The following is a 21,968-nucleotide window of genomic DNA, read 5'->3' on the forward strand; positions in this document are numbered from 1 at the left end:
ATATTTTCTACTGTTACTGGCTTCTCTCTTCAGAAAGAAAAGAGTTTCCTCAGCATGTCTGTGTTAATGTGTGGGGTTTTATGTGCATTTATGCATGACTGCCCTCTGCAATCTCTGGGGAAGGCTCTTCTGTCTGCCAGGGCTGCTCACAGTTTCCACACTGTGGAAACATTAAACACTGCCCACCCTCTGCCAAGGAGGCAGAGGATCCAATTCCCTTGGAATATTTTGTAAGGACCCTGTGCATTTGGCACAGAAATTGCTCAGTGCTCAGCTGCAGGATAATAAGGTTTAAATAATCCAGTGCAACCTTGTGGTTTGCAGAGAACAGTAGTTGTGTGTCTGAGAGGATGTGCCTTGCAGAAAGGTCATGTTTGTGTGCAAAGCTGCTTGTAGCTCTCCTGCTCCATGGGTCTTGCTGCTCAGTTTCTGCTGAGCTGTTTGTATCCAAAGGTGGGCTGTGTCCCTCTCAGACTTTGATTCTGCAGGCCATGACATGATTTTTTAGCATTGGGTGGGTGGTTGTAGAACACAAAAAGCATATCAATAGTTTTTAGGCAGCTTTTCCATTTGTTGATAGTGACCTCTCCCTTGATGGTTGCAGTGAAAAGGCTGCAGTGGCTGCTCAGACAGAGGGTGCTGAGCTGAGTGTTCCTGATTGCTCTTTGTGTCCTTCCCTTCCCCAGGAAAGTGGAGGACTTGCAGTTCCGTGTGGAGGAAGAATCCATTACCAAAGGGGATCTGGAGGTAATTCCTTATGATCTTGCCAAAATGTGGGGCCCAAAGGTGCATGTGGGGCCTCACTTGAGTAACTTCTGCCACTTTTTCTCCCCTCTAACAATACTTTATAGATGGCTTTGGAGCTGCTGTGAACACCATGGTGTAACTGTGGGGATTGTTCTTTGGTGGGGTGCCCAAGGACTGTTCACTCTTGGAGCTGCCTGGAGCTGCTCTGTCACTCTGAATTGCCAAGCCATGTTCAAATCTCTATCTCAACATGTTGGAACATGCATTTTTCCACTCTAGAAATGAATTGACAGTTCAGTTCTTGTCCCAGTGGTATCCTGCTCTTAGCAGCTAATGGTCACACAGTCTCCTGATGGGATGTAATTGAATTCCAGCCAAAATGTTGTGCACCCTGAGGTATCCTCATGTGGGTTTGAGTGTGGGTTTGACTCTAGGATTGGCACCTGTCACTGGGAGGGGCTGTTGCTCAGTCATGCTGTTGCAGTGAACACTGTGCAAACTGGAAGTGATGTTTGGGTGAAGTGATGTTGGCCTTTGAGTGGGAAGCTTTTCCATGGGGAAAAAGGAAAATGAAATCTTTCTGTGAAGGCAAGGCTCTGCTCTCCAAATGTAAATCAAGGGAGTTTTCCATCTCTTTAGCTGGAGTGCTAGGTTATCAACAGCCAGAAAATGTCAAGGACTCCTGTGCTTCACTGTCACTCATAGCAATAAAAGCCCAGGAAAATGGGAAAACTAGGAAATGGATGTGTTGCTGTGGCTATGATGCTGTTGGCATAAACCTGTTGGCATCCAGAAGCTGAAGGAGATGCTTGACAGGGTATAAATTAGCACTGCCCTGATAGCAGACCTTTGCAGAAGCACAGCAAGTGCAGTTTCTGCCCATTGTGTGGGTGCAAAATCAGATTTCTGTTCATCCCTGGGCTGACAGCTTTCCCACAGTGCTTTAGAGAAATCCCTGCATCATTCCCTTTGAGAGCAGTGAGTTGTCCCTCTGTAAGCTCCAAGTGTTTAAGCTTGGCTGTGTAATTCTGGAACCAGGACTGGCCAGATGATATATTTGGATTTTTTATTTTTTTTTAAAGCCACCATGATTAGCATGATGATCAGATGGATAAGGCCTCCCATTCTCAGTTTGGGACTCACAGTCTTGGATTTCATTTTCCTTTGGGCTGGGAAAGAATTGTTTTGCATTGGGGATGTGGCCAAGCTTTCAGCAGGACATTATGGTCCTGTCCTCACTTCCATGCTTGTCTGTACAAAAGAATAAATAATTTAGGAATGCTTAATTTCCTCTGATCCAGGGAACTGGCATGCTCTCCATGAGTCCAGCATCAGTCCCAGCACAGGCATTGGCAGAGAGCTTGGCTAGGACCAGTTTTACATCTTGTCTGCCTAATTTGTATGCTCAGACTGAATGATTGACCCATTAAAGTTAATTCTCATTTTCTTGCTTTTTTTGTAGACAGTTAAGCTTTCCAGAAGCAAGTGATTAACTAGAGAAAAAAACCCCAAAAGCTGTTATTGGAAGTCAGGAGAATAAGTGTTCCTTCATGTTTCAGTGTTTCCTGGGAAATGCTATCCTTGATATTTGTTATGTAAAATCACAACAAAGTCATGCAGTAGCTGCAAGCACAGTCCTTGGCATCCCTCTCTGGAGCTGAACTAGCCAAAAGCAAAGTCCAGTGACCATTCTTTGCTTTGCTCTGGTCTTGTTAGTTCTCTTACACCAGCAGCTCTTCCAAGTATTCCGAGGGGAGTGTTTATTTTGACTTGACAGCCAGGAACAGACATGATGTCAATGGTAAGAACAGATTCTCTGCTCTGGGGTTTCTGCTGAAGGATTGGCTAAATCCCCTGAGGTTTGTCCCAACAGCATCCTTGGAAGCAAGGTGACCAAAGGTGTCCATGTGTTGGTGGCCTGAAGATACCGATCAAGGTGTTGGATCTCTGCTAGAGGGGCTGTGGATTTAGCCTTGAAATGTAGTTATGAATTCAACCCACTTTTGGCAGCCTTACTGTACAAAAATGACTTTGCAATTCATGTCAGGCCTATTCAAACCCAAAGCACTGATTTACAGAACAGTTTGATATCTCCATTCCCTGATCTCTGCAGTGCAGGTGTATTTTTTGGTTTACAGCATGCTATGTACAGTATATCCTGTATGACCTGGGGGTTTTTTCCCACTTAGTGCAAGATTTACATTGTCTTCAGAGCAGAAAGAGGATGGGAACTTCCAACTCTTTTCAGTCTACATTTTCAGTCTACCTTCTTGAAGAAAGATGTAGAGAATTATTGCAATGTCTTTGCATTTGTACTGGTAGGAGCTTTGCTTTTTGGGAAGTGTCTTCAGCTGATGCAGGAGAACACTGCAGCAGGTTTCTAATGCAGAAGGATGTTTTCCCATCACAGGTTCCATCTTCCTGTGAAGAGCCATACGAGTACCATGCAAAATCCCACAGGGACCATTTCCTGTTTGGCTGGATTTTTCCTCCTTGTTTGGGTTTTTATTCTCTTCCTGTTGTGAACTGCCTTTCCTTGTCTGGTACGCTGGAGATGATGTTGCAGCCTTCTCTCTCCCTGTCTCTCTCCCTCCCTGTCCATCTCCACTGTCTCCCCTCTGTGTGAGCAGACTCAGACGCAGTTGGAGCATGCCCGAATTCGGGAGCTCGAGCAGAGCCTGCTGTTTGAGAAGGCACAGGCTGAGAAACTCCTCAGAGAATTAGAGGACACCAGGGTAATGGAGCCTCCCTGCCCTGCCTGCACACAGCTTTTGCACTGCCCTGGTGCTCATGATGCCTTGCTTTGGGTTTCTTTCTTTTGGTTTTTGTGGGGTTGATTGATTTTGGCTTGGACTTAAGCTTCCTTGGGTTTTTTTTGTTTGGGTTTTTTTTTGCTCTTTTTCCCAGAAATAGTAGTATGATATGATTTCTAGCTTTGCTTCTCTTGTGGGGAGCTTGTTTCTCAGATTGAGTTTGCTTCTCTGCCCTACGCCACCATCTGACACATGAGCTCTTACAATTCATTTTTCAATTAACATATCTCAGTAGTATCCACACCCTGCACAATTCATTCTGCTCAAGGCCTCCCCATGCTATAAGAGGAAATAACATTGCAATCAACATTCCAGTCCCCCTGCCAGCTGTGGGAGCTGCCATCTGAAGTGGAAGGTGCTGGTGAGTGCAGGTGGGTCAGCCCTGATCCTTGGCCATGCCTGCAGCTGGACAGATTGCCCAGAGGAATCCTAAAAGCAGCCAGATGTGGAAAGGGCTTTTTTCATGCTGGTGTGGTATGGGAAGCAGCAAACTTGCTGCAGTGAGCAGCAATGGGTTTGAGAGCTGGAGAAAACCACAAATGTGAGGGTCTCCAAAAGTTGTGGATGGTTTGAAGTCCCCTGTGCCCATCTAAAACAATGACCACTGGGCTGCTGGCTTCTGGGGAAATGGCAATTGAAATGGAGTGAAATTGATCTCTTGGAGTTGGCCTCAGTTTCCTTCTTTCTTTTGCCTTTTTCTAATATTCCTTCCTCTTCTCCATCCATAGTGGCAGCACCCTGTACTCCCTGTGACTTGCAGGGAGTTCAGCCCTGCCAGGTTACATTCAGATGGCAAAACATGGATCCATAGCCCTTATGCTCAATGTGTGCCATGGCCAGATTTATTGTCTTGCATCCTCTAGCCTCCTTTGTTATTTTGACTTTGCTAATAAATTCTAACAAGTCCTCGTACGTAAAAATCCCTTTTCCTTTTTACACCAGGGTAAACAAATTCCATTACAGAAGAGAGGTCTGCAGGCTGAGGATTGCTGAGCAATAAAGGAAACATGATATGCTTAATGCTGGGTTTTGATGCTTGTGAAATTCCTGCATGTGCAGTCACATCTCCTCTGTGCATCATCTGGCAAGATGCCTGGTCTGGAAACATAATGCCCTTCCAGGACATTATTTTTCATAAACCACTGTTGCTCCCTAGTGAATTTCAAGGGTTATTTCCAAGCTGTTTTTCTGTGGAAAGCAAGAGGTTTGTATTAGGAAAAATAAATTGCAGTTGGCACAGACATAACTGTGGGATGTCAGTGCTGGTTACCCTGGTGCAAAACTGTGCTCGGGTCGGAGGGTACTGGGTGCTCTTCACCTCTTTATTTGACCTTTGCCTGATGCCCTTTGGATTTATTTCCACTGGAGAATGCTTGCTAAAGGGGAAGGTGCAGCAGTGAGGGGGTCACTGACTCAGTGCTGTTGTCACGTTGCAGTTGACCACGGTGGCAGAGCAGTCCAGGATCCTGCAGCTGGAGGAGGAGCTGAGCCTGAGGCGCAGCGAGGTGGACGAGCTCCGGCAGTGCCTGCACAGCTCCCAGCAGCCAGAGAGCCCCCAGCACAGCCTGGGCTTGCACTCCGAGGCGCTCAGGCTGAGGGACCAGCTGCTCTCTGCCAACAAGGAGCACCAGAAGGAGAGCAGCCAGCTGAAGGAGAAGTATGAGAAGACATTAAAGAAGTACCAGCAGGAGATGGAGAAGCTGAAGTCTGTCAATGAGAAGTACGCGCAGGAGATTGTTGATCTAAAGCAGAAAGTTCAGCAGGCCACTAATGAGAACATGGGGCTCATGGACAACTGGAAGTCCAAGTTGGACACGTTAGCTTCTGACCACCAGAAGTCTCTGGAGGACCTGAAAGCCACACTCAACTCAGGCCCTGACAGCCAGCAGAAGGAGATTGTGGAGCTGAAGGCAGTGGTGGAGAGTATAAAGCTGGAGCACCAGCTTGAGTTGGAGAACCTGAAAGCAAAGCACGACATTGAGACAGCTGTCCACATAAAGGAGAAAGAGAGTCTCAAACTGAAGCTGCAGGAGGCTTTAGATGAAGTGGAAAAAAGCAACAGCAACTGGAAAATGCAACTGGAAACCAAAAGCAGTCAGCACCTTCTTGAGCTCCAAGATGTGAAGGACAAGTGTCGAGATGCTGAGCTGAGGGTGCATGAACTGGAGAAACTTCATGGTGAATATACAGATCAGACAGAAGCAATAGCTTTCTTGAAAGAGCAGATATCTTTGGCTGAGAAGAAGATGTTGGACTATGAAACATTACAGAAAACAGAAGCCCACAGCAAACAGGAAATCCAAAGATTGCAGGAAAAAGTGCTTGTCTTAGAGAACAAGCTGCAGTCCATGGAGGCCCTGCATCCTTCTCAGCATGCAAATGTATGACTTTGGGGTCATTTTGCTTGTTTATTATCACTGTTGGTAACTCCTCAGCTGCTGCCTTGTGCAGTTTTCTGAGGCCTCTAATATCTGGATGTTTTTTCCTTGCACTGGCAGTGCTCTTTCTGCACTGCATCTCTATGCTGAAGGTGTCATTCCACTCTGGACAGCCAGTACAGTGGGACAATTAGGGAAAAGGAGGAAGTGGGGCCACATCTGGGTTTGGAGGCTGCTGTGGCAGCAGACCAGGGCTGTCAGGGTGGGCTCCCATCCTGAGCAAGCAGTGTTGTGAGCTGGGAAACCATCATTCCTACAACACAGGGAGCTGCAGCAGTCCTGGTGTGCTGTTGGGCAATGCCCTTTGGGGTGCTAGGAGCTAGGCTGGAAGAGTCAGCCTTGCCCAGCACCTGGAGCAAGAGAGGAACAGTGAAGTGTGGGATGGGGTGAGGGTGTGCCAACAGCAGGGCAGGGGCTTCACAGCACATATGGGAGACTGGGAAAGGCTGATGTTGAGGATTACAGTAGAAAAGCTGCCAGCAAAGGGCCAGAATGGCACCAGGCTGGGGAAATAAAATGCCTGATTGAATATGAGACCAGGGAAAATAAGAGCAGTAATATGAAGGGGTCAAATTACTGTGGCCTTTGTGTGTCCTTTTTTTTTCTTTTTTTTTACTATTTGCCAGAGGATGCATCATCCTGGCCTTGTCCATGGCACAGGGAATCATGGCTGGTTCTGCACTGTAGTGAGCAGAGATATTGCTGCTTATGGCTCTGGACAGGGCCATGTTTGTGTTTGGATTTTGCATGAGAAATGAGGAAAAACCCAATTTACATCCTGTGGGGATGCAGAAAATAAGCTGCGAAATGTACACATTTTAAGTATACTGTAATTTCATTGGTGATGTAGTCTCTGTTCCAGACAGAGATGTCAATGAAATGAATTCTATGCCTGTGTTTAATTTCCCAATATGAACAGCCCCACTGAAACCAGTTGCACCTCCAGGGAGCAAAGTCAAACCCATGAATTCCATGTTGTCTAAGTCAGAACATCACACCTTGGAAACAGGCGCACTGAGGGCAATAGAGGCAAAGGCCAAGGAGGAATCTCCAGCATTAATAGTGTTTGAAGGGTTCCTCCAGGATGTTTCATTTACTAAGGACAGATGGGAACAGTAAGTACTAAGGACACTGGGAAAGAGGAGTTGTTATTACAACATGTAACACATTATAGGCAATATTCAAACAGGAATAAATGGAAAAGAAGAAGCTGGAGGCTTGTTCCAGAGCCCTTTAGATAAATGGAAGGGCTCTGGGGAATATTGATACTGGATTAGAACCAGGGAAGTCTTGAAGTAATTATTTCAACTATATGTCAATTAAAATCAGGAGAATATGGGAAGAAATGCATGCATGAAAGCTTTTGAGTATCATGGGGAAAATTCTATTTAAAATTGTCATAGTTAATTTAAAGTGGCTGCAGTATTCACTGTCCAAGCATTTTAAACAAGCAAAGCTGTCTTGTGACCATCTTTCCTAGATTTTCAAGGGAGAACCACAACTGTGCTTCCCAGGAGTAGTTAAATAGTTTTTTCCTTACTAAAAGTCCATCAGGAAACATGTTTCTCCTCTGACTTGTCCCACAAGACTTCAGAGAACTGACCTGGGGGCTCCTGACTGTGGTGGCCACAGCAGCTGCTGGGTCTGGGCATGTGCTGAGGTGCCACCAGAAGCTGCTGGATGGGAAGAGGTGTGAAGGGCTCAGCTGTGGCCTCTGCCACAGAAAGTTTGGCATTGAAAGCTCTGCTTCTCTGGCTTTTCATTGCAATGTAGAAAGGAGGATGGGGAAAAAGCAGAATCCCCTGTATGGACCCAGCATTTGATTGTTATTATTTTTATGAATGCATTAGTTCTCTAATAAATGATTATTTTATTGATGTTTTTGTAACTCTGAGCACAGCTAGGTTCTACAGAAGTTGAGGAGCTCGTTGCTGGTAGGTCTCAAGCTGCATTTGCAGTTGGGTATTTGCTGTGATTGACCAGAGGTGCCTGGTCTGTGCAGAGCTGGAACCAGAACTTGTGGGGGAAAACCTGATCTCTGCTCCCTGCCAAGGGAATCCTGCTTTGTGCTCTGCTGTGGGTTGTGGCAGCCTCAGTAGTACCCAGCTGGACAAGTGGCTTCTCAAATAAGCCTCTATTTCCCTCTTGGGAAGGATGTAAAACATCCTAACTTGGACATGGGATACCTTTGCTTTGGGTGGGGCTTTGTGGTTGTTGGCTTTTGCTTTGAACCTTTGGGAAAAAGATTAGTTTATATCTTACATTTTACATTTATTCCAGATGATTGAGACTAATGATATTTCAGAAGAAAAGATAAAGATGAAGCAGACTATGGAAGGTATGAAACTATTATTTTTACCCTGTTCTAGTGGCTCATACATTTTCTCTTCCAAATTTGTGCTCTTGTAGGGATGGCTGCATGGCAGGGGTTTAGGAAGTCATTTCATGTTAAAATTTTCTGGATGACATTTGTTATCTGGATTTGTTTTTCCCTTCTAATCAAGCTGAGCATATGCAGGGGTGGATGTTTTTATCTGTGTTAGATACTCTCCATGCAGATGGTGCAGGTTGGAGACAGATCTGGGGAAATAGGTGCATTTCCATCCCATCACTGATTTTTACAGCAGGTAAAATTCAGACATTGTTATTTGCTCATGGGAGAGGAGTGATAATGGTAGATATTAATGTAGATATGAATGGCTTCAAATAATGATAGTTACTTTTTATTACACTTACTATAAATCAAATCCATCCTTTTAACAAAATGTGAAACTTATGCGCTCAGGAAACTTTTATAAAGTGTATTTCAACTTGAATTGCCCTCAGCCTCACAGAGGGTGGTGAGCTGTAACACTGAGTCTGAGCAATAGGTGGATTCAGAGGTATTTTGTCCTTTTTCTATTTCTCTCAGTGCAAGGCAGGCACTGTCCCTAAGCCTTGTCTGTCTTTGCAGATATGGGATTGTGTAGAACACATTCCTGTTATTCCCCATCCATGCAAGTGTCCAAGGCCAGGTTGGACAGGGCTTGGAGCAGCCTGGTCTGGTGGAAGGTGTCCCTGTCAAAACAGGACAAGTGTGGTGGAACAAGATGATCTCTATGTTCCTTTCCAAACCAAGCTATTCTCTGTTTCTACACCAAATTATTTGCTGATTGACAGGTAATTCCTGCCTAGTGATGGCAGAGCTTAACTAGATCCAGCAGCCACTGCTCTAAATGGCCACTCAGTCCAAGTGTGCATTGTTTCCACACTGAATAAACCCTGGAAAGATGTACTGAAAACAGCCAGGTCAGGTTTCAACCACAAAAGCATCAGACTTCACATCTACAGCTTGAGCATGGAAATACATCAGTTCCAGAAAACATCTTTTGAAACAGTCTCTGCCTTCCACTATAGGAGGTGGCACAAAGAAATGTGCTAAAAACTCCTTTGGGGTTTTTTAATAAATGTTTTATTGCCTTCACCCCCTTCCTCCTTTGTGGTTAATTTCTTAACCCTGTCTGACACAACTTGCAAGTGTGCCTCCCACCTCCAAGAGTGGTGAGATATCTCCTGCTGCTTCTCTGCCAGCAGGGATGCACCACCACAGTGCCCACTGCACCCTGACACCCCCCCAATTTGCACAAAGCATTTTCCATCCCTCTAATCTTTGCCTTTTCATTCCCCCACAGACCTCCAAGACAAGCTGAGTAAAAGAGACAAGGAGGTGTCATCCCTGGTGACCCAGACTGAAACTCTAAGGGCCCAAGTAAGTGGTAAGTTTCCCTAATCCAGTGTTGGTGGGAATGAAATGTTTCCCTGCTCGTTCTATGCACTGGTGTTCACCAAGAGCCCAGAGCTGAAAAAGGCTGATGTCAAACATGATGCTGCTGGTTTTTGAATGGCTATTGGTGGCAAAAATTAATTCAGGAATTGAACACAAACGGCACAAGCTATTTGTGTCCTGTGAGGGAGGGTTTGGGCTTGTTTGTGTATCAAGACACTGAGGCAGAATTCAGGGTGTGCTGTTTCCAAGATCTCCCCTTAACTACAGCCAGTCAAGAGCTAATCAGGTCTGTGCTTTTAGGAGTAGGAATTGGGAAAAGGCAAAAAGCAGGAATATAAGTAAAGGACTAAGTGAACTTTCTTCCTCTGATTCATCTGCTTCTCATAGCTCTGGAAAATAAATGCAAAACAGCAGAAAAGAAGGCTGATACAGTGTTCAAAGAAAAGAAGAGGTTGGAAGGAGAGCTGGAAGCCTTGACCAAGAAAACACATGATGCCTCAGGGCAACTGGTCCTGATCAGCCAGGAGCTGCTCAAGAAGGAAAGGTCAGTGTGCAGGTCTGGAGGACAGAGCTGGAGACAGAGGGGCTCTGTGTATATTCATGTTCCTTCTGGGTACAGTAATCGACCCCCAGAGGAAATGTAGGGTTGCACTGCTGAAACCCAGCTCACTGCTTTCCCTTCTTTAGAGATGCTGATGTGTGAATTAGGTTAGAATTAGAGGCTAATTCTCAAAAGGCACTGCCCTTTCACTGCTTGCCAGGAGCTGCAGGACAGCTCAGTTCCCGTGTGGAACTGAATGAAGTCATGCACAAGGCAGCCGAGCTGGCCGCTGCCCCGCTCCCCGCCTCAGAGGGACAAGAGGAGTTGGGTGGGATGTGCTGCCTGCCCTGTTTGGGTCTGTTTGGGGTGGGAGGGGCAGAGCAGCGCTCGGTGGTGTGGGGGCTGTCCTGAGGCCTGGCCGGTGTCTTGCAGGAGCCTGAACGAGCTGAGGGCTCTGCTGCTGGAGGCGAACCGGCACTCGCCGGGGCCGGAGCGCGACCTCGGCCGCGAGGTGCACAAAGCCGAGTGGCGCCTGAAGGAGCAGAAGCTCAAAGATGACATCAAGGGCCTTCGAGAGAAGCTGGTTGTGCTGGTGAGGGCACAAAACCCTTCCTGGGCATGCTTGGAGGCTGGGCGGCTCTGCCTGCTGTGGGGAGGAGGGTCTGAGCCCTTCGCTCGTGCTGTGTTTTCTTGGTGCTGCTGAGCATCTGATGGGAGTTCTCTTGACAAGGACTGAGCTGTGGCCTGGCTTAGCAGCGCCTCATTGAGCAGCAAAGATACCCACATGTCGTACAGTCACAGAATGTCCCGAGCTGGAAAGGCCACAGGGATGATCAAGCCCTGCTGAGGACACCCCAACAATCCCGTGTGCCTGGGAGCAGTGTCCAAGCTCTCCTGGAGCTCTGGCAGCCTCGGGACTGTGCCTGTTCCCTGGGGAGCCTGGGCAGTGCCAGCACCCTCTGGGGGAAAAACCTTTCCTGATACCCAACCAAAACCTCCCCTGACACAGCTCCAGCCATCCCTGGGTCCTGTCCCTGAGCAGAGATCAGTGTGTTCTTTCTGAGGAAGCTGCAGATTGCTGTGTCCTTCTCAGTGTTCTGTTCCTACAGGTTTTAGATCCATGGCTAAATAGAGCTACAGTCTGTGGGAGAAACTGAAGGTCGTTCAGCTACCCCCCGCGTTTTACATATTCTCTGATCCAAGAATAAGCAGTGTCCTCAAATTCCCGTGTTCTCAGCGTCCTCCAGTGGCTGAGATGTGAATAATTGATCTGAATTGATCAGCTGGGAGCAAACTGGTTGTGTTTCTGATCACTTGCTGCGAGCTGTGCGCTGCCCCTGTGTTACTCTATGGGGCTGGAGCAGTGAAAGGACACAGTAACTTAACTCCCTCTTGCATGGTGCAAGAAAAGCAATTTATTGAAGAAAGCCATGTTTTTAAATAAAGTTCATGCAAAACACAACAGAAAAGATTCATTGGTCAAAGTAATTTACCAAAATAAGAGTATTGGTCTAATACTGATACAGACAAAAGACTCTAACAATTTAAAGTTACAAAGTGTATGTTTATTCAGCGCTGGGCAGCAGTGAGGTAATCCTCTAATACACACTGCAAAATCACAGGTGATCACAGAGTATTTATTGGGAAAGGATTCAAACAAATACATATTCATAATAACAGTCCCTCCCATCCCTCCTTCCCATCGTAATTAGCTTGAATAGCTGTTAAGCATTTTTTGACTTCTTAAATTAAGTCTGGGGTCGTTTTCGTGGGGAGGGGTCTTAAAAGGAGGAAAACCTAAACTCTTGACCCTTTCTATCAGTGACAATACAGATGATTTCTGGGGATAGTCCAGTTTTCCAAAGAATGGTTTCTGGTTCCATTGTCTACGTTCCTTTGGATCTGCTCACTAGTTTCATCTTTTCCCATTGTAAGCGCAGCTGAGCAAACATAAAATGACAGACAATTAATTATTGAAGTTTCAGATAACTATTCCCTTCTAACTTTCAATTACTTTCAGCAAGGTAACTAAAATCCAAATTTTCTAAGATTCACAAAGAAGGGGAATCACAGCGCGGTTCTAGGCATGACGTGGATTTCCACCCTGAGTTTCTGCAGCGCTTGTTGCTGTAACTGACTCTGCTCTCCCAAGGACAAGGAGAAGGCGGTGTCGGAGCAGCGGCGCTTCTCGCTGATCGACCCCTCGAGCGAGTCGGAGCTGCTGCGGCTGCAGCAGCGCCTGGTCAGCACCGAGGACGTGCTGCGCAACGCCCTGGAGCAGGGACACCAGATGGAGAAGCTGATGGAGGCCATGAGGCTCTCCTCCGAGAAAACACAGGTACGGTGTTATGTGTTGGAGGTAATAAACGAATCAAACCGAATTCAAAGGTTAAATTGGCAAATTTTATTTTCGTGACTGAAAATACGGTCCTGGAAAACCACAACCGGAAAAAAAACAACACCGAGCCCGGGTTCGGAGTTGGGTGAACACACGATGTTACCCAGCCTCTATCGCACTGGGTTCCCCTGGTGTTCACACTGCCGTCTTGGTTGGCCCCTTTTTATACTGTTTTTCATAGCCTGGAGCGGGACAGTTCTTTGTTTCATTCAAATTCAGCTCTGGTGTCCACACAAGACAGAGTCCTTCCTGCTCCTTGACGAGATTTTGTGTCCCTTGTGTATTGCTTTTAGGTGGTTGATTTCATCTTTACGGGAACCAGAGTCGGGGAATGCAGTCCTGGGGGAGGTGATGGGATTTTCGGGAAATGCTGCTCCCCCGTGAGTTTCTGGGCTTCCCCAGGAGACAGGTGCTTATCGATAGCAGTCCAGCCTGTAGATGTGTTAATTTACCTAGTTCTGAGGCAATCACTGCCTTTGCCTGTGGCTCGTTTATTTTTATTTTGCAGACTTATTTTATACAAAACACGAATTACAATTTTATATATATATATATACATATATATATCACATTATAGATAAAAGCGAGATCAAGACGAATTAAATATGATTAAAATAGGCGAGATTTATTTTGTGACCTCACGGTCCTCCATAGCCACAATCAAAAACAGGGACAGTGCCGAGCCCGAGGGCGGCCCCGGGTGAACACACTGGTCTGATCTCTATCACATCAGATCCCCCAGTGTTCACAAACCCGTTTTTATACAGTTTTTCCTTGCCCGGAGCGGAGGTATTTGTCTTCTCTTGTCGTTCAGCATATTCATGTAGTTTTCTTTCACCGCGTTGGGCTGGACAAAACCTGGGAGATGATGAATATTGATGAAGGCAAGTTCAGGTTTACAGGAAGATGGAATTGAGATGTAACTTGCAGATTTTGGTTTACTGAAAACGGGCACTCAGATGTATTTTTCTTGGTGGCTCTGGTTATGTTAATCGTGGGTGCTTATCGGGCTCTCATCGTCTGGGTGTGCCCTGGGCAGAGCCATCTCCCCCGGGCTAGGTCTATTGTCTTGCTAACCCGAGCTCTGCAGCTTTTGTTGGCAGTTAGTGTTGCAATTAAGGAATCAATGTTTCTCCCTTTGCAGCTCCCGGTTTTCAAGCTTTTATTATTTTATTTATACAGACATTGCTCATTCCACATTTATTTACAACTCTTTACACGAATTACATTCTATCATATATCACAGTGTCACTGCCTGTGGGGTCTCTTTGTGCCCGAGACCCCTCACAGCAGGACATTCGGTGGTTTAGCGTTTGTGTTTTTCCCAGCCTGAGCACTGGAGAAGAGGCAGAAGCCGTTTTCTGAGGTTTCCAAGGTTGTTTATTCTTTCTTAGCAAAGGAATTCTTTGTCTGAGTTAGAGGTCTGTCAAAGGCACACTGCCTCTCAGAGGGCAGGTCTTATCTTTTATACTATAAATTACATACTTGATGTTTACAATTACTTTCCAATACATGACCCTTGCATTGCCCTGTCTATTTTTCTCCCAAACCAATCCAGAAGTGCCATCCTAACTCAGAAAATGGATGACATGAAGAAGAAGAAAATACATACTACACCCAAAATCCTCCATCTTAGCTCTAAACTACTTATCATAAACAATTCTAAAAATCCACTTTTCTACCTTCTAGCAATCTAATTTATACTCTACTTATTTTTTGTGACTTCTGATTCTTCTTGCAATGATGGAATGGGGTTTTGGGAAGTTGCACTGTGAATAATTGTTCTTTGTACAGTATTGTCTGGCTGCACGTGTTCATAACGTGGAGGTTGAGGTTTTTCTGACATCCTCTTCTTTGAGAGGTTTATCTGAGCATCTCTAAGCAGAAACTTTGCAGGTGACTCTGGGAAAATGCTTTCCATCTCTTACCAGCTCTCTCACCACCTTGGTGTCTTATGTGAATGTGCTGATGGGCTGTGAATGCTCCCACTGCAGTTTCTGTCTTCTCTCCCCAGCTTCCTCTGATCTCCCTTTGTTTCTTCTGCCTAAAGAAAAGCTGCTTCTGCTGTTTGTCTTGCATCCTTCTTTATGAAACTGAAGGGTACAAATAGCTTGATTTTTGGCTTTTCCATCTCATACCTGTGGAGTCTCAACCCTGACTGGTTCCTTCTGCAAAGTGACCTGCCCCTTGTGCCAAGCTTTGTGCTTCATGTCCTTAAATGTTCTTCTAGCTGTATTTTCTCTTGGGTCTGCAAATAGGCAGTGGCTTTTGGAGCTCAGATGCACCATTCTCTCTCTTGTACTTGCTCATTTAAATTCTCAGGTGAAAAGTGTCTCTCTTGCAATAATGAGTTACAACTGGCATTCAAGGAGACACCTTAAGGTAATGCAGAACAAGCCACTAGACACAGAATGGGCAGAGAGTTTTCTTTCACTGCTGCAGGTGCAGATATGCTGTGTTAGGTAATCTGGGGGTTTTCAAGCCTTCTCCTCCCATGACAATTCCTTTTGGAAACACCAAACCCTTTGCATTGCAGTGGTGTGAGCAATGGGCTGGGAAGGGTGCAAGGTAAAAAGTGCAACCCTGAAAGATCTGCTGGCTCACTGAACATCTGTGTGTTGCACACAAGTCTCTGTATCCTGCAGTGCAGCATCTGCCAGCACCAGGCAGCACTGATGGAGTTGTCATCACATGTTTGTGGCAGTCCAGGATGTATCATAATCCTGTCAGTACCTCCAGAGTCACTTCTGCTGCAATTGCTGTGTCAAATGCAAATGCATCATGACACCCTCATCTCTTGGCAGCTACAGGAGGGGAAAGTTATTCTCTCTTTGCTTTAATGCACAGTCTCTTGAGAAAGGGAAATCTTCCCTTTTGCATTCCCATCTCCAGAAGTTGTGCAGGTGGCAATTATTTCTTCCCCAGTTCTATAAAATGACTGATCTTACCTGAAGTGAATTGGAACAGACCTTATGAGGTCAGCTGAGATAGCCCTGCTATCTCAGTTTGATATATTCATGCTCAAGCAAATGTAGAGATATGATAGAATAGCATTATGTCTTCAACTGCAATCAAAGGTGCAAAGAAGCAGAGGATTACTGTGGGAAGGCAGGCTTCAAATTTCTACTGATGTCAGGTTTTTAAAGTGCTATTTTCAGGGAAGTCTGGATCAAAGCTGCCTAGTTTCAGTTTGAAATCTGTTCACCCTTCCTCATGTGAAGGAGAACTGTTACCCAGGGGCTTTCAGGCTAAGGACATTGCTGGCCCAAAGAAATCCTGCTGCAGTATTTAGGGAATTGATGGGTCTGCCCCAGAAGCCACATGCCCACTGTAACTCATTTTGCACCTCTTTCCAACCTTCTGTCTCCTCTGATGGAAGCAGCTGTTGCCCAGGTATCTGCCTTTGCAGAAAGAAAATCTTCACCTTCTCCTTGTGTTGGGAGACACGTGACCTACAGGTTTGCAGGAAATAACAGGATTTGGCACTTGGAGATTTTCTTGAAGAGTTTTAATGATTCCTCCGGGAGCCTTTTTTTTAAAATTTCAAGCAAATTGCATCACTTTGTTCATTATTGTGACCATGTTCTGAGCCCAGACGTCAAGCCTGATTTTTGATATCAGCTGTGTGGTCAGTGCTCAGATTGGGTGAGCTGCAGGCAGAAATCACCTGTGGTGGGGTTGCTGAGCCCTGGCAGCAGCACTGCTCTTGCCATCCAGGCAGGATCCACAGCCTGGCAAACAGCTCAGTCTCTTATCAGACCTCAGTTTGAATTTCTGCCTGGTTTTTGTGATCAAACTAAACCTCTGTCCTGTAGGGTCAAACCTCTGCACCTTTGTGGTCCCTGTGAGGATTGAAATTGGGGCTCTTAAACCCTGCAGTCCTGCTCCCCATAATGCCATCAGCAGGTCACCAGCAAATGTCACTCTGCCAAGGCCTGAGCACCCAACATTGGCAGTGCTGGGGCTTCAGACTGCAGCTTTCTTCTCTTGCTTTGCTGACTGTAGTGTCATTGGGAAGCTAAAAAGCTCCATTCTACTCTGTTAGAGAAACATTATAAATGTTTAAAAGTTCCTGTGCTTTCTAAAGATGGAACAGCCTGTCCTGGTTGCCAGACTTGTCCCCAGAGAGGGGAAATGGCAAATGTCCTTTTCAGTGCTGGGTGTTCAGTATGCTGTGCTTTGCAGCTAACATTTCCCTTGGCTGGATTTGTTTTTTGGTATTTTAGAGTTGGGGTGAATAGTGGGTCTGTGTCCCTAAGGAGCTTGGGGGATGTTTGGTAGCTGAGGGTTGCAATCAGGCACGTGGGGATTGAGCCAGAGCGCAGAGGGCAGGGAGGTTCTTGCCAGAAGTGGGGCGGGGGTTTTTGCACCTTCCTTTCCTTGTGTGGAGTGGGCAGCTAAGGAGGGACAGGGCAGTCTTGCCAAATTTCATTGCTTGTAAGCAAAACCACCAGGATCTGTGCCCCTCTTCAATAAGTATTGTCTGTTTTCCATTGCAGACTGTTGGAAATTCTGGCTCTGCTAATGGGATTCACCAGCAGGATAAATCCCACAAGCAAGAGGTAAGTTCTGAGCAGGATGTTGTTTAAAACAGTATCTGCTTCATGTGGTTTCTTGCCTGCTGTGGTGGGGGCAGCACTTGGCTAGGGGTAGTTCTGCCAGCACAGTTTGGCTGTATCATTCTCACAGCAAGAGCAAGAAGCTTTGCCCAACCCCAGTCCCCAAATGTGGTGAGAGCCTCACTAGAAACCCCTTGAAGCCATGGGGAAGGTGGTGGTGAGGGGTGCAGTGCAAAGGGAGTTTCCCCACAGTTTCCTGGCCCAGAGCTGTGTGACACTTCTGGCAGTCCCTGCTCAGCCTCACATCTCTGCTGTCCCTTTTTCTGAGTGCCATTTGTGGGACATGCTGTCCTGGCCTCTCACACCAAACTCCATCTGCCCATACTGGGAAAACTAGTGGGCATTCTACTCCATGCTTCTTCCCAAAAAAGCCTCTGTGCTTGTCCTCATTTCACTTACCAAGATCTCTTTTCTTCTAGGAGAAGCTCTGATAGAGAAGAGGTGAGAAGGATCATTTCACGCCAGTATCAGCTCCTCTGCACAGTCAGGAAAAACAGCAGCACATCTGGCTTTAGCACCTCCAAAAGACCACACACAGTATTTTCACTTTAAAGCAGGACAATGTTTATAATGTACTAACTGATGTAATCAGGACAATCCCAGAGTCCAGTTTCCAAGACAGCCATTGTTCCAGGAGGGAGCAGAAAGACCTCTCTGGGTTTGGTTTCTTACTTGTATTGGTTTTGACTGTGGAATTTGTATTGTTTGACTGCCCTTGTCCCACAGCTGACATGGTTTGGATGACAGCTGCCCTGGCCTGTGGCTGAAGTGTCAGTGGGTCCCAGTAACTCCCCAGGAGCTGCACAGGGATTTGCCTGTGCTGTTCAAAGCATGTGCCCATAGGCTGCACCCTTCCACAGGCTCTGTCCCTTCCCTCCCACACACCCTGGTGTCCTGAGGACCTGCACAAGTGAGTAAAACCTGCTGGGCTGATGATGTGAGGTCTGGGGACATGTTCCCCTTGTGCCTTTGTGGAAGACATCACTGTTTTAGAGCAGAGGCTGCACTTAGTTCTTGTATTACAGCATGTCATGGGAAACAATCCAGTTTCAGAGGGATATTTATTTAGTTTCTTCTCCCCTGCCATTTGGGGAAGAAGCAGTGGTGGCTCTGAGTCTGGGGTCAGGCACAACTTGCCTGGATGTTTTCCCTGCAGTGAGATCTCTGGGCAGGTCTCCTGGAGTCCTGTGCCCTGGCCAGCTGTCCAGCTCAGTGCCCCTCACTCCTGGGGGCTTCATGGGGTCTGTTCTGAACTCAGGACTCCACAGATGCTGGATCTCAGCATCACTGGCCTTGCAGCTCCATGCTGGGGGCAGTCAGTGTGGGACAGATGCATTGAGCAAGTGGTTCCCTCCTTGCCTGTTCAGTTTAACAGCTAACTGCAGACTGCCTGGTGCTTTCCAGAGCTGTCCTTGGCTCTTCAGTGTGATGCCCATCCCTTCTAGCCAGGATGGATGAGGTGGAGGTGCTGCTGTGAGCCTGACTTTGATGGCTTCAGCAATCCTCTGCAATACTGAGTGTGAGTATTTGGAGCAGAGGCAATCCAAGACTGGAGCCCACACAGCTCTTGTGTCTGTACCAGCAGAGGATCTTGTTCTTTCATCCCAGGCTTTACTCTGCCTTTGCACCACAGCTCCCAAGCAATATTAGGGCAGAGGAAGGTGCAAACATGCTCTTAAAGGTGTGAAAGAGCCCAGCTCAGGTTCACTGGTCAGTAGCACAGGGAACAGTCACAGCAATATTCTTCCAGGCTTCTCCCAGTTGGAGCCCAGCTCCTCCAGTCTTCACAAACTCTTGTGCTATGATGTGAAAGGACAAGATGGGAGAGGAGATGTGAGCCAGACCCCTAGCAGGTGAACATGATGGAACATCAGGTCCATTGCTTTTTGCCCTGATTTCCCACAAAGTTGTGTCACTTTTTCTGAGTGGGTTGCTGACTCCTGCTTCTTTGAAGGATGGGCAGCCAGAAGCAGCCTGGGAAAGATTTGAGCTTCATGGCTGCAGTTTTACCATGAAGAGAATGACAATGAATACTTGACCCTTCTCACCTGACACAGGTTTGGTGATCTCCTGTCCTTCAGAGCAGGATGGAAGAGGAAGGGGACTTCAGGGAAGTAAAGCAGGTCAGAAATCACAGCAGAAATCTGCATGTGGTAGTGGGATTGAACTGGCTGGCAATAATTCACAAAGGATTCCATCCTGCCTTGTAGAAGTGTTTCTTCAGCTCTTACTAAAAATTGCCACATATCTGCCTGGCTCTGGGAGTTTCCCAGGGGATTGTAGAAGTGGTCTCCAAAACCCTCCTGGTTGAGTATTCATCTTCTGAGTGGTTTTGGAAAGTCCCAGAGGGAATTTTTGTTTGTTACAACTCTCAAGAGTGAATACCTTACTGCTGTTTTGAAGAATTTAGAGCTGATGTTTCCCAAAATGCTCCTGTTGGCTGGATGGTTTCTGAAGTCATGTTTGCAGAACCCCTGGGCTTCCTGGTCACCTGCAAGAGGGAGGCTCCATTCTGGTTTGTAACTTAATTTCCCTTATGGGTCTTGTAGTGACTTGTGACCAGCTACCCTCACCTACAGCAGAGATAAGTGTGTTTTCCACCTCCCTTTGGCTCTGTGCAGAGGGGGATCCCCTGTGTGGCTATGGGGACCATGTATTTGGTTCTGTTGATCAGATCTAAAGGTGTCAGGCTGGAAGAGTCCCTGGCTCCTGCCTCTTCCCAGGGCCCATCCCCTGAGAGCAGCTCAGACCTGTGGCTTTTCCCATTCAGCTTGGGAGACAATGCAGAACAGGAACAGATGGGTTCAGAGTTAGTGCTGATGGTCTTCTCTGGCTGTGAATGGCTCTGCTGGTCCCTGGGGATCAGCCAGGAGTGTTTGCTCTGCTGGCTCTCTGCAGGCTGTGTGGTCACTGTGTTGCAGGGCTGAGGGTTGAAGCCCCCCACCCACTGGGGTGCAGGTGCATGGGAGCTGCTCCCAAATAGGACCATCCACAATGCCAGCAGGATATGCTGTTGTGTGCTCATGTGGGCTTAGCTCAACCCTGTAAGGGGCCAGGAGGGGTTGGACTCACTCACTTCCCCTCCAAAATCAGCACAGGCTTCCCCAGGGCACCAGGCTCTGGCTGCCCTTCTGAGGTGGTAAGAGACCACACTAGGGACAAACTTGGAAAGGACAAAGGGGGAGATTCCCCAGCCCCTCTATTTATTTGTAAGTTTAAGTGCTATTTTTACCTGTGTGGTGGTGTATAAAGTACTTCATGATACTTGGTCTTACTGGCTTTGTCTTTGGCAGCGAGCTCGGGGCAGGGGAGCAGTGGTGCACCCTTGTCCTGTTGTTGATCCAGGCTGGTTCCTGTTTGTGCCTTCACTCCCCCTCTGCCTTCAGCCTTGCTCTTACCTTGATCCCCAAGAGCTGGTAAGGGAGGGCTGTGCTTTCCCAGCCTTTCTCCCAGCCTGAGGATGCTGTGCTGGTTTTCCATCTGGCAATGGGTCCTGAGCATCCTCTGAGCCCCAGAGCAGCAGTGCAGGGTGGGGAGCAGGAGGTGACATGCTGCTGGAGCCCTGGGCTCAGGGAAGGACCAGGCATTACCCAGACAGTGATGCATTTCTGCTGAGAGCTGAGCCTTTATCCAGTGAAAAAAACCAGCCTTTGGAATGGACACTACTTAGTATTGAGTGATTGCTCTAATGCACAAGACCAAAGGGAAAAGAATCAGTCTTGCTTGGAAATACCAGCTTTGTCCCTCCTGCAGCATCCAGAGAGCTGGAGCAAGGGGCAGCACCATGCTGGAATGCTGGTGCCAAGCTGCCTGGATGTTACAGCTCCTGGAATGACAGGTGCCAAGCTGCCAGCCAAGGCCTTACAGCTCCTGCCTCCCCCCAGCCACCAGCAGCTCCTCTTGCAGTAGACATGCATAAGGGTTTCATTAAACAAAATGATGCAAATGACACTGTAAAAGTCTTAATGAAAATGCCAGTACTCTGTTATTCAGCAGCTTTAGCAGCTCAGCACTGTCTGTAGGGAGTTATTAATACACTAAGATCCTATAGGCCTCCTGTAAGTTACCAGAGAAAAAATGATACTAGATGTATAAATGGATAATAACCTTTTACCCATACAGTATGTATTACAATTTTGTAGCTTAGTCATTTTTGGCTATCAGATTTTGTTAGTATGATACAAAAAAAAAAAAAAAAAAAAAAAAAAAAAGTTTTGACTGCTAATGTCTATTTTGTTATTTGATTCATTTTCTTCCTCTGTACAAATCTGTCTGTGTAACTCCTCCACATCTGTATTCATGTACCATCCCCCTTGTCCTGGCTTGCTGGTGTGGTGAGCTCCTACTAAACAATAAACTCTGTGGCTGAAGTTGGACATGCTGGGGCTGCTGGGGCGTGTTCAGGTGTTGTGCAGTGCACAGAGTGTCCTGAGCTGGAAGGGGCTGGGGGCACAGGGCTGTGGCACTGCTCCCCCTGCCCTGAGCCTCAGCAGTGACCTTGAGCCATCTGGGTTTGGGCTCTGAGAGTGGCTGGGAGGCTGCAGAGCTGCCCTGGGATGAGCTGAGCTGGAGCACAGTAGCATTTGCTTGGGAATAGCCAAGCCCAGCACCATCTCCTGGCTGGGCAGCTCCTGCTGTCAAGTATC

General features: G+C 46.9%; 1 protein-coding gene across 3 annotated transcripts in view; it reads left to right on the forward strand.

The window, feature by feature from the left end:
- CLIP2 (CAP-Gly domain containing linker protein 2) overlaps positions 1 to 21,698 on the forward strand; it is a 78,102-nt gene extending 56,404 nt beyond the window's left edge. For 2 of the 3 annotated variants that reach the window (XM_079324905.1, XM_079324906.1), the window contains exons 8-17: positions 687 to 747; positions 3,378 to 3,482; positions 4,997 to 5,941; positions 8,279 to 8,336; positions 9,670 to 9,753; positions 10,152 to 10,308; positions 10,738 to 10,897; positions 12,458 to 12,643; positions 17,203 to 17,265; positions 17,742 to 21,698. In XM_079324905.1, coding sequence (XP_079181031.1) covers positions 687 to 747; positions 3,378 to 3,482; positions 4,997 to 5,941; positions 8,279 to 8,336; positions 9,670 to 9,753; positions 10,152 to 10,308; positions 10,738 to 10,897; positions 12,458 to 12,643; positions 17,203 to 17,265; positions 17,742 to 17,753 — 1,831 coding nt within the window. In that variant the 3' untranslated portion in view covers positions 17,754 to 21,698. The remainder of the gene's footprint in view (positions 1 to 686; positions 748 to 3,377; positions 3,483 to 4,996; positions 5,942 to 8,278; positions 8,337 to 9,669; positions 9,754 to 10,151; positions 10,309 to 10,737; positions 10,898 to 12,457; positions 12,644 to 17,202; positions 17,266 to 17,741) is intronic. The other variant, XM_079324907.1, reaches the window with a different exon arrangement.
- The last annotated feature ends 270 nt before the right edge of the window (positions 21,699 to 21,968 follow it).

Source organism: Erithacus rubecula (genome assembly GCF_903797595.1).
Source record: "Erithacus rubecula genome assembly, chromosome: 22".
NCBI classification, from domain to species: Eukaryota; Metazoa; Chordata; class Aves; order Passeriformes; family Muscicapidae; genus Erithacus; species Erithacus rubecula.